At 30.4% G+C, this 12,614-nt stretch overlaps 1 protein-coding gene and 1 long non-coding RNA gene across 2 annotated transcripts in view; both read right to left on the bottom strand.

Moving 5' to 3' along the window:
• Positions 1–701: 701 nt before the first annotated feature.
• The window catches only part of LOC131179974 (uncharacterized), a 31,940-nt gene continuing 20,027 nt past the window's right edge, over positions 702–12,614 (bottom strand). Inside the window, exon 3 of the long non-coding RNA XR_009148980.1 lies at positions 702–833. This is a non-coding gene — a long non-coding RNA (uncharacterized LOC131179974). The remainder of the gene's footprint in view (positions 834–12,614) is intronic.
• Positions 9,195–11,637, bottom strand: LOC110653057 (uncharacterized). The gene is made up of 3 exons (XM_021808675.2): positions 10,778–11,637; positions 10,360–10,525; positions 9,195–9,782 (listed from the first exon to the last, which is right to left on the bottom strand). Exons 1-3 carry the CDS (start codon positions 11,576–11,578, stop codon positions 9,328–9,330), a joined length of 1,422 nt encoding a protein of 473 aa, XP_021664367.2. The 5' UTR covers positions 11,579–11,637; the 3' UTR covers positions 9,195–9,327.

Here is a 12,614-nt window from a genome sequence, read left to right as displayed (position 1 = left end):
TGCCAGCAGTGGTATCCTCATCCTTATCTAGAACAATTGTACTTTCAAGACTCACCTTTATGTACTCGTGCCTTGCACGAAATGGGCACACCATTTAAACCCATACAGACAGAAATATAGTATTTATTGGAGTACGTGTCCTCATGACAAACCTCAACATGTCTGCTAACTCTATTTCACGTTTTTATGTACTCCACGAAAACCAAGACACTAACTGAGGTACTCTTATATTTCCCGAGGAATAACGCAGAATCTAAAAACAAAGAATTATAGAAAAGACAAAACAGAATCCTATACTCCGCATGTAACATCCTAACAAGACTCCTTTTTCACTCCCAAGTATATTCTTTCCCATGAATCTAGAGCCTAAGCTCTGATACCAACTTTGTCACGACCCAACCTATGGGCCGGACCGGCACTAGGACCTGGGCCGGCATAAAGCCCCCGAGGCCCGTAGTAAGCCTTACTGTTCTCAAATTCATAACCAAGCCCACAATTTAGGCCCAATATGCATATAAAATAATTTTAAATTAAACTGTTATAATTTTATTTCGAGCCATCTTAGCCCAGAAATTATCAGAAACAAAAATTAGGGGAGCCCAGTTCAACCCTATTACCTCATTTATAACCATTTAAAACTCATAAAATTTTTTCTTTTCATTTATTAATATGAAAACTTGAATTCATACAAATTCCCGATGTGCTTAATACTACTACTAGCACATGCGGAGTCCTAAATTACAAATTTAGAGAATAATAATACAATTAAGTAATCTTTTCATAACCTGAGAGGAAAGGGACAGGTTATTCTGAAAAATGTCTCCTCCTGTAGCCTGGAAAAATATGGTGAACAGGAGTGAGCGTTCTACTCAGAGAGTAAAATATCAATTTTAACCATAATCTCTATAACTATCTAAAGCTAATGCACCCTGTAGAGTGAAATGCAACATCAGCAATAAGTTCACATCATAACAGCAAAAAGGTAATTTGGAGCACTCACACACCCAGTAATGTCAATCATAATATATGGGAGCTGATCCCCTATACAGCTCTCTTAAATCCAACCTGGTGCCAGCGAAAAACTCAAGCCGGACTTTCGCTTAATAAACCAAATCGGGGGTCCCAGCGAAGAACTCAAGCCGTGACTACCCCCCGAAGGATCGGGTCCCAGCGAAGATCTCAAGTCGTGACTACCCGTCCTATCCATAGTCCACACCACATCACACGCACGCCAATGCACGCACACTGCTCCAAATTACCACAACAACATCCATGGCACATTGACAGATATGAATGCAACATAAATCGTGCCTAGAGTTTAACTACATAAATATATGCATATAAGTGATGCGTGGGCATGCTTGAACATATAATAATATCGAAATTATAATTAAAATTAATATTTTACTCACAGTACACCGATGACTATCATGAAAGATGTTTAATAATAAATAAAGTTCAAATCAACATTTAAATTCAACTATAAAAATACATATTTAGAAGTTTCATAGTTATAAGAAATAAATATTAACTACAACACATTCAAATGTTAAAAAAGAAAAGATAATGAAATTTATAACATTTCCTCAACTTCACTGTCTTTCTCATTTTCCTTCTCCATGCTTGTAGTTGCATCTTCATCAAACAAAACAGACACTAACTTTGGTTCATCCAATGAAAGGTTGGCAAATTCAAGAACTCCCACATCTTCCATACTCCCAAATTGATCACCACCAACATCCCATAATTTTGTCTTCTCATCATAATATTTGGAGGAGTTTCTCGACAGAAGACGAAGATTATTATGGATAAAAACCAAGTCTTCTGCACGTTTGGGAGTTAATTTATTCCTTCTACATGAATGAATGAAGGAATAAATACTCCAATTTCTTTCACAACAAGAGGAGGAAGTAAGTTGTCCAAGCACTTTAAAAGCCAACCTTTGAAGTAAAGGTGCATTAGAACCAAAACATGCCCACCATTTCCTAGGATCTGTAACATACATACTTCCAATAGAATCAGGATCAACAAAAGGTCCACTTTTCAAAGAAAAATTTGCAAATTCATCATTTGTTCTAATTCGCTCATCTTCATTAGAGAAAATCCTCCTAAAGCATTTAATTCTCTCAGTTGATACTTCTCCATCCATATGAGGAGGCACTCTACCTTCTCTCTCTTGAAGCCATTTTTCACTATAAAATCTTCAAAAATAAGAAAATAAATTCAGAAAATAATAAAAAAAAATTTGAACAAGAAGATGAGTATGTAAGTTAGAAATTTACCTTGGATTTAATGAATGGGCTAAACAATGAAGGAGAGTGTTGCTCTTTGCCCAACGATCAACAAGAATTCGATGAACCACATAATAAAAAGGAGAAAACCCATTTGCTTGCTTTCCTTCATGATCAAAAATAACTTGCTTCACCTTTTCAATCATAAAATCCCACAACTCATAAACCAAATGAAGGCATGGTTTGTCTGTGTCACAAACTCTGATCATGTCATAAATGGGCCCAGTAAAAGCAATGATGTAATCAACCTTTTCCCACCAATCCTCATCTACCACTTTATCACGAACAAATCTAGCTTTGCCTTGATCATCTTCTCAGTATTGTGCCCATTGATCACTCATAACCATTGCTTCTAAAGCACGCCTAATAAGTTTAAATCTTTTAAGCATCACAACAATAGAAGCAAAACGAGTGTCAGCAACTGAAAGCAATTTTAAAGGGCTAAACCGATTATAAATTGCAAGCCTCATAGAATGATTCATTATAAAATTCTTGATTTGCAAAGCATCCCCATGGATTTCAGTGATCCAGTGACACACATCATAAGTTTCTTGATTAGTTTCCAAATTTTTTGCTGCACATATATTCTTCAAAGCAAGATTAAGAGTGTGCACAACACAAGGAGTCCAATAAATATGTGGAAACATTCTCTTAATGATTTCTCCAGCACCATTACAATTTGAAGCATTATCAGTAATGACTTGTACCACTTTTTGATGACCCACCTCATCAATTACTTCTTTTAGCAAATTAGCAATAAATTGCTTATCTTTCACTTCACCAGAACAATCTACAGATTTGATAAACATGGGGCCAGACTTAGAAACAACCATAAAATTAATCAAAGGCCTCCTCTGGGGATCACTCCATTCATCACTCACAATACTAACACCCTTTTCTAACCAAGTGCTTTTAATTGGTTCAAGCAACCTCTCTACATTTGCTTTTTCTTGCTGAAGTAATGTGGTTCTCAATTTGTTATAATCAGGCGGCACATAACCACCCAAAACATGATTAGCAGCAAAAGAATAAGAACTCACATAATAAGGATTTCTAGCAAAATTAAAAGGTAGACCCCCAATGTAGAACATTCTAGCAATCTCTGCATCTAATTGAGCTCTAGTTTATAAGTCAAAAGCTCTACCAAAAGGAGAATCATTAACTCTTCTTTTTTTCAAAGCTGCTGAAATACTTGGTTCAGTTATATTCAATGAAGGAACAGAAGTTATACTAATAGGCAAAGAAACTCGCTTAGATTGTGAATTGGTAATTTTGTTTGTTGCCTCATCCTCCTGTTTCCTCATTTCAGAAATATTATCATTCATCACTTTTTTATACACACCAATCCCTTTTCCAGTGATTTTCAATAAATGAGCCCTCACTCTAGTATAAGTCCCTTGCTTTTCTTGTCCACAAAAATTGCATATCCATTTACAATTACCCCCTCCTTCTCCAATTTTCTCTAGTTTAGTTACATATCTCCACAGAGGATTAAATTCTTCCTCCCTAGTTTTTGAAGAAGTGCCACTAGTGCTATTTGCTTGGGTAGAATTTGAGTTTGAAGAATCCATTCAAATATTGTCCTATCAAAATGACAAAAAGAAAATGCAATTTTATACAATTTACAAATTATTTAAACAAATTATATACTAAGGATTAAAGCACAATGTAAATTATATATTAAATGATTAAAGAATTAAATAATAGAATTGAATAAATTGACTATATTATGAAAAATTTTAATATATAATATAACGATACATTAAAACAAATTATATTAAACACATTATATATAAACTATTACAAAAATATAAAATATATTAATATAAAATACAAATTTTGAATGTTGGAATTTTTTTTATTTATCATTAATTAGAATTTAAACTTGAAATTTTATAATTTTAAAAATAACTTTTAAAATATATTTACATTTGTCCTTAATTTCCTTCAAAATGTTGATGGTAAAAATATGGCAAATCTTGAAAATTTTTAGTAAATTTGGGAAAATTTTTTTTATCTTTTTTTTTAAAAAAAAAAATTTATGATAACTCCTCAAATTTAGTTTGAGAAAAATCTAATTATGGAATATACATTTAGAGAAAAAAAAATTAATATTAAATATGATAAATTTATGATTAATTAATGGAATAAAATTGTAATTAATTAATAAAAATTGCTTGATAAAATTATTTTACAAAAAAATTAGAAAAGGAAAATAATAAATTAATAATAAAGAAAATAATAAATTAAATAATAATAAATTAATAAAATCACCCCAATATAAACCTAATTACCCAGCCCTCATTCATTTCACAATCGGGAAGGAAAAAAAAAAGGGAAACACCACTTACCTTTCGACGAAGGGAGAATCGACTGCTGCTGCTGCTTCTTCTTCTTCTTCTTCTGTTGATAAGAGAGAAAAGAGTTAATATGGCAAATCAGAGAGAAAAGAAGAGAAATGTGGTGTTGCGATTCTTACCCGACGCTGTCGAGTGCCGACTGCCGTTGAAGCCTTGAAGGTACTCCTTTTCCTTTTCTTTTTCTTTTTCTTCTTCTTTCTTTTCTGTTGTTGGTGAATGTTGTGAACTGTGAAGTAATCGATTTTAACCTACCCTTTTTTTTTTAATTTTCTTTAAAGAATGGAAATGCGTTTTCGATTTTCAATATTTTCGGAAACGGCTCGGAAACGTTTCCGAGCCGTGTCAGTTCGTTTCCTCGTCGGAAACGTTTTCGACACTGTGAAACGTGACTCGGTGCTATTTCCGTGCTTCATAGTTTCCCAATCTCGAGGTTTCTCTACTATCTAGTTGGAAGGAGATTCACTTGTTGTCATTCAAACTATTCGGCAGCCCTCCAGTAGGCCTTTATCCATTTCTGGTTTGATTATTGATGTGATTCAGCTTGTTGCTTCTTTTAATTCTTCCATGTTCTCTCATGTCAATAGGACAAGGAATATAACAACATACACTTTAGCTAGGAAGTGTCTGCTTGATAATTCCTTTTATTGTAATCCTTTGACACAAATCATGTTTGTAACCTCTTCTTTACCCTTATAGGGTTTCCAATGAATCTATCTTTGGAAAAAAAAAAAAAAAACTATCAATGTAAAAAAAAAAATTAAGTGAATATAGAACAAATCGGATTGGGTTACAAAACGATTGCCATATTTACACACATATCTTATATTTGGGTCATGGTACTGAGAAAGGAGATAAGAAATTTCATGGATTTTCATTGTACCAATCTAGGAATTTTTGTTTTATATTGAATTTAACAATATATATATATATATATATAAAGAAGATTTTCTTTTATTGTTGTCACATAACATTTTAAGAAAAAGGCTTGCCAACTCAAGACGTTTAATTTCAAAAATCAATGAATATTATCATGACTCTTTAATTATTGCCACAACTGAAAATTTAAGTTCCTTTAAAATATATACTCCAAATTAAAACTAAACATCAAGGCACATTTTAATTTTTATGAGAAATTAATAACTGAATTTTCTTTTAAATATATCTAATTATTAAAGGTAATATTATTCATTAATTTTAATTTTTTTTAAAAGAGAAAAGTCAGCATTATTTTTTTTTATATTTCCTAAATAGTTGTAATATATAATTACTAAATATAATTATTATACATTATCATGTTTTCTAATTTTTAATTTTTAATTTGGAAATGTCAGTAAAGTCAAAACCTATATTTACATTAAAGGAAAAATTAATGCTTAAAAGTTTTCTCTATCCCTTTTTTATATTTAATAAATTTTAATTTACTTTAATATTATTTTATTAGTATTATTTTAAAATGATTTAATAATAACAATAATAATAATAATAATAATAATAATAATTATTATTATTATTATTATTATTATTATTATTATAAATAAAGAATAACTTATGGCGATTAAGAAAAAAAAATATTATGGTTATTAAGGCCTCTGATTTGAAAGCAATTGCCAACTTATTTGGGATTGATTTTTAAAATAATGTAATTTAAAATTATTTATAAATATAGTGTGATTCTAAAATTATTTACTAAAATAATGCTTGCTTATGAAAATGCCACTTGAAAAAGTATTTTTAAGTGATGTCACTTCATGTTTGAATGCTTAGGACAAAATCATTCAAAATGAAGTTTTTTGAAGCAGTGTCACATCGCGTTAGAAAATTCAAAAATTTCATAAGAAAATGCCATTTGAAATGACGCTTTCTGAAGCAGTATCAAATCATAAATTGCTAAAAAACCACCATTTAAAATAGTATTTTTTGAAGCATTTATCTAAGTTTACTTATAATTTTGGGAATGCGTGAAATTCAGAGAATTTATTCTCTACCTATTGTATTATATACTCTATAATTCAATTTAATTTTTTCATCAACTTACTATAGACAATGATCTCTCTAAATGTTAATAAAAATGTCAGTAATATGAATGAAAATAATAATTTTTATTTTATTGTTAATATAAATTTATAGTTTTAATTATTTAAGAAAAATTTTAATTAAAACTTGTGTTATATTTATTAATTTAATAATTATATATTTATTGTATTAAATAAACTTGAAAATATTTTTTATGTTGTTATTCCTTAAAATGAAATGAATAATTCAAAATAAATTTATTTTATGTAAATTTTAGTTATGTGAAATTATATTTTAGTAATAAAAATACTTGTTATTTCAAAAAAAATACTAGGAAATATTTAAGAAAAAATACTAGTTATGAAATATTTTTTATTTCATGTTTATTTAATATGATAAATAATTGTTAAATTAATAATATAACACAATAAATTCTAACTACAAACTTTTTCTCAAATAATTAAAAAAATCAATTTATATTAATAATAAAATAAAAATTATTGTTTTTTATTTATATTACTGACATTTTTATTAATAGCTAGAAAGATCATGGCTTATAATAAGCTTATAAAAAAAAAATTAAATTGAATTGTAGAGTAGATAATACAATGTGTAGAGAATAAATTCTCTAAAGTTCACTAATTCTCAAAGTTCTAATTGGATAAATACTTTAGAAAACGCTATTTAAAATTATATTTTCTTGAGTAATTTTAACACAATTTAATGTGATGTAATATCGCTTCAGAAAATTTAATTTCAAATGGTATTTTTTTTTTAAAATAATTCTTGCATTCTCTAACGTGATGTGACATTGCTTCAAAAAACGCCATTTGAAATTGTATTTTCTTAAATATTCTGACATGATATGACATCACTTAAAAATATTTTTTCAAACTGACATTTTCTTAAACAAATATTATTTTGATAAATAATTTCAGAATCACACAATATGTCACACTTCAAGGCTCAAGCCCCTCATTGGGTGCATCTTGCAGTACAGAGCATTATGATCGCTTTAGTGGAGTTCAATCTTCGCAGAGTTAGATTCGAACCCATATCACCTCACGGTTTGCTTCGCCACCAATTGGTAAGAGGCGAAGCAAACCCGAGGTGATATGGGTTCAATCCTAGCTCAGGCGAAGGGATTGAACTCCACTAAAGCGACAAGACTTGTGAGTCGCACGCCAGCCTCTAGGGGTACGCCAAGATGGCCACCCAATGAGGGGCTTGAGTCAAGCCGGGTGTGACAATAAAAAGGCGCTTTTTATTGTCACACCGGCAGTGTTCAGCTCAAGCCCCTATGGGTGGCCATTTCTTCAGAGGCGGCGATGCAACTCAATGCAGACGTTCGCAGGAGTTCAATTTCGCCTGCAGTTAGGATTCGAACCCATATCACCACGGAGCTGCTTTCTACCAATTGAGCTACACTCAATTGGTAAGAGGCGAAGCAAACCCGTGAGGTGATAAGGGTTCAATCCTAGCTGCAGGCAAGGGATTGAACTCCACCAGAGCGACAAGACTGTGAGTCGCACCGCCTCTAGGGGTACGCCAAGATGGCCACCTGCAGAGGGGCTTGAGTCAGCCCGCTAAGTTGGGATGTGACACAATATTTATAAATAATTTTTTAAATTACATTATTTTAAAAATTAATCTACTTATTTAGTCAAAATGTATTACTAATGTTTTAGAATTTTAATATTTTAAAAAGCAATAATAAAATTTTTTTAATTAAAGAAAACACTTTTTTAATTAATAATAATTTAATAGCCAAATTAAATTTAAAATAGATTTTTTTTTATCTCTTTTGATATATATATATATATATATATATATATATATATATATATATATATATATATATATATATATATAACCGCTAGTATATCTTTATACTTTTGAAGGTAAAAACCTTGACGTCAAAGAATTATTTTAAACTTATTTAGATATCCTTAATTAAAAAAGTAAGAGACAAATTTACACTTTATTAAAAAGTAAAGGTAAAAACCTAAGAAATTAAATGAAAAAATCTCTTTGTTTTTCATAAATTAAATAAAGGCCAAGATAACATTCTAAAGATGTTAGGAAATTAAGAAAAATATGAAAAACATATGTATGTTGCATAACAAACATACAATCCATAACAAATGTAGCATAACACATATTAATTATAATATGTCAACATATTAAAAATTTTTTGTCTAAATTTAGTTCACCATGAACTTAAAACATAAGATTTATGGTGAAACTCATATGTTAAATATATAAATCCCACATATTTGTATTTTAAATCCATAATAAATTGAATTTAGATAAGAAAAATCTTAATATATTCACATAAATATTGAGAGTAGAGCACTTATTAAGTTAATTAATTGTGTATTTTTCTTGCTTAGATCTGATGTACATAGATCCAAGATATATATAAGATATATGGTGAGATTTATTTATTAAATATATAAACTTCACATACTTGTATCTTTGATCATGATAGATAGATTCTAAACAAGAATTTTCAATTAGATGAATTAAATAACAGAAAATAAGATAGCTCTACAAACCACTCCAACTAAGAAACAGCAACAAATTCATATAATAGCTTGACGCTGAATCCAATAATTTTTTATTTTTAGCTACTAGCCTGGGCATCATTTAGTTGTAAATTCTTAAGCATAGTTGCAGCCATCCACGAGGACGTTCTTCATTTCTTCAACAAATTCTTGGATTTGATCCCTTGAATGCAGTGGAGAAGGGTAAACACAGACACAATCCAACTTTCCATCCCTAATGGTGTCAAAAATAGCAATGGAAGGTCCAATCCCGTGAATAGATGCACAACCCATGTAATCCTCTAGCCCTATTTGTTTGTGCTTCTCATTAGAGTATTCAACCACTGTGTCTTCAAACACAGTCAATAATGATGTCCTGAGAGAAGATGAAGGTGTCAAGCCAGGGTTTTCAATCACCTTGCACATCAGATAGTTGATATCAGCCATGTCTGTGAAGTGCTTGTTGCTGTTCTTGTAGCTTGCAAATTCCACGTACACTTTCTTGCTAAGCTCCCATAGCTTCTCTCCTCCTTTCATTACGTGTGTGTTTAGTATCACAGATTGGTAAAACCCTGTTCAGGAAGTATGGTAATTTGATTCTTAGTATAATATTCTAAAATATTTTTTATTAGTAACACATCAAGTAAATACTCCATATAATGCATTTTTAATTAATTTTTATTGAGTAAAAGAAGAAAAATAACATGTGAAACTCGATCTTTTATCAAAATATAAATATGTGAAATTTATATATTTAATAAATGAGTCTTACTATATACGTTGTATCTTAAATTCATGGGGAATTAGATTTAGGGAAAAAAATCAAATAATATTAACCACAAAAATGCTAATATAATACAATTTTTGAGTTTAAATTTTTAATTTTAATTCTTTTTTTTAATTTATTTTAATTCTTCAACTACTTAAGTATAAATTATATAATCATTTTAATTATTTTTTTTATTTTAATTTTTATATTCATTTAATTAATTTTTTATTTATTGTTATATTATCTAAAAAAAAAACTTATTTCAAAACAATATGAAAACCATTTTATATGCTAATATATTAGCAAGGAGATATTTATTGCATAACAACTAGCTTAAGACAAGATCGTCACGAATGGGCTTGAGACTGGCTAGGGCTTACCAAAATGATGATCAGAAAGAGGTGGCTCAAGAAGGGATCTGCTATTAATGAAAGTCAAAATTCCATACTTCCTCTGTTTATCGATATGGCCTTTTGGGCTCTGCGCTGCTATCAGTCCAGCTGCTCCCAATACCCCACATAGCTTTATTCCTCTTGACTTGCAACCCTACATAGACATTCATATGTATTTCCTTTCATTAATGAATCTTTCGAGTTCAACTGCATGTATTTATTGGACACTAGTAGCTGATTGAGACTTATGAATGTGATTTTTCCGGTTTAGATCCGATTTATTATGATTTAAAGTATAAGAATTTTCCAAAGAATCGTTTTCAAAATCATAGAGTTACAGGTTCTCGGTCGGAGCCCAGTTAAAAAATTTGGAAAACTAGAATTAACACGAGAGGCATCAACTTACAGCAATAATCCTCTTAGTGTCATCTTGGTTCAGGTGTAACCTCACCACCTGGGAAGATCTTGGAGATCTTGCATCTTGGAATTTCAAGTTTGTTAGTGTGAGTGAATTCATCGAGTAACCAAGCACGTCCATCCCACGTTGCCACAAAGTCTTCTTAGCCTTTCCTTTAGGAATAAGATCTTCAATTCCCAAGCTAATCATCCCTTTGTTCTCTTTTTCCAATTGTATACCTCCTCCCTCCTCATTTCCCACCAATACCAGCAACTCCCTCAGGAGAGAAATTGCTGAGGGTTGGTCACATGCGGCCGCAAGCAGCCTAAAAACTACCACCCACTTTTCACTAGGCAGTGCATATGTGGTGACGACAAAAACATTCTGACTATGACTGGAGTGATTAATAAGCCATGTGTTTTGCAGGTTAAGCTCATGTTCGAGGATCAACTGGAAAGGAGAGATGGATTGGCCTTTTGGGTTGATAACATTTTCAAGAATCTTCAAAGTTGATGAGAGATCGAAAGCTTTCACTTTAAAGTCCAAAGGAGTAGGAGATGTGATGAAGGAGAATCTGGTTGTGCTAGTAGTAGTGTTGGAATGAAGCTTGGACCTGAGAATTGGATGAGCATTTTGGAGCTTTCTGAGAGCGTTCTCAAGGAGTGAAGGGTCTGGAAACTTGGAGATGAGAATGGCCAAGACCGTTATGCCAGTGCCACCGGGCACGGCCAGGCACCAGTTGTGCTCGCTGCTACCCAATAATCGGCCTTGTGACTCAACCATCTCCGGAAGTTTCTTCTGGATAGACATTTCACTATACTGCTAGCAGCAATAAATTAAAGAAGTGTATTGCTTCTTCAATAGCCAACTCATGGAAGTTACTTTTATAGTGCAGGCCAGCAGAGTGCACAGCGGAAATTCTCACAAACATAAATGAAATTTACCTATAAAATAAGTTACTAGTAATTAATTTTAATTTATTTTATCCATAAGATTTAAATAAAAATAATTTAATAATTAATTATAATGATTGATTTTTGTAATTAATTTTTTTATATAACTGAGTGCAACTAATTATAGACTCGAGACTTCATAGCTTTGTCCCACAATATTATGTTAAATATTTTATGTGCTTTGGTGAGGGAGGGAATAACTCAATTGAATTGAGCAAAAAAGAAATTCTAATTAAGAGAAAGAAATAAAAAAAATTAATATTAAATAAATAGAAAATAAATAAAAATCAAGCAAAAATACTCAAAATACAGGAATTGAATTCTGTCAGATTTTAACTCTTTTGGTATTTTTTAGTTTTACTTGCAACAAAGTAAAAATAAAGGATAAAATAAAATCTTTGTGCAATTTTGATGTTTATGAATTGAAACTAATAATAAAATAAGAAAGATAAAATGATAAGCAGAAGAGGGAAATTCTTTGATAAATTCAAAATGCCATAAAGAACCAAATCTTCAAAAGTAGACACCACACAATGAATCTTGTGATAAGATAAGTAATTTGCCACAATCAAACTAGATTTATAAGAGTTGAAATTTGGTAATATTTATGCCAAGCTTTTCTCTTCATTTTTTGAAGTGTCTAAAATCTCTTAATTGTGTTTAAGTATTACATATGTGAGCCTATTTATAGGCAAAGAGAAGAAATTAAAGAGGAAATTTATAAAAAAACTAATTAGAAAATAAAGAGATACATGTCTGGAATAAATACTAATAGAAATAGGAAAAGAAAAGTAAAAGATTCTTAATTAATAAAATGTTAGCCAAAATCTTATAAAATAATAATAATATTTCAAGATTGTATTATGAGTAGACAAGTCAAAATTCATCCATAT

This window comes from Hevea brasiliensis, chromosome 5, assembly GCF_030052815.1.
Source record: "Hevea brasiliensis isolate MT/VB/25A 57/8 chromosome 5, ASM3005281v1, whole genome shotgun sequence".
Lineage (NCBI taxonomy): Eukaryota > Viridiplantae > Streptophyta > Magnoliopsida > Malpighiales > Euphorbiaceae > Hevea > Hevea brasiliensis.
This window is presented reverse-complemented; position numbering and strand designations above follow the sequence as displayed.

What these genes read in the sequence shown, in the direction of transcription:
- LOC110653057 (XM_021808675.2), bottom strand. Translation starts at nt 11,578, where the DNA reads ATGTCTATCCAGAAGAAACTTCCGGAGATGGTTGAGTCACAAGGCCGA. An exon ending in ACACTAAGAGGATTATTGCT is followed by an intron (nt 10,526 to 10,777) that starts GTAAGTTGATGC and finishes ATGTCTATGTAG; the next exon opens with GGTTGCAAGTCAAGAGGAAT. An exon ending in TCTTTCTGATCATCATTTTG is followed by an intron (nt 9,783 to 10,359) that starts GTAAGCCCTAGC and finishes CTTCCTGAACAG; the next exon opens with GGTTTTACCAATCTGTGATA.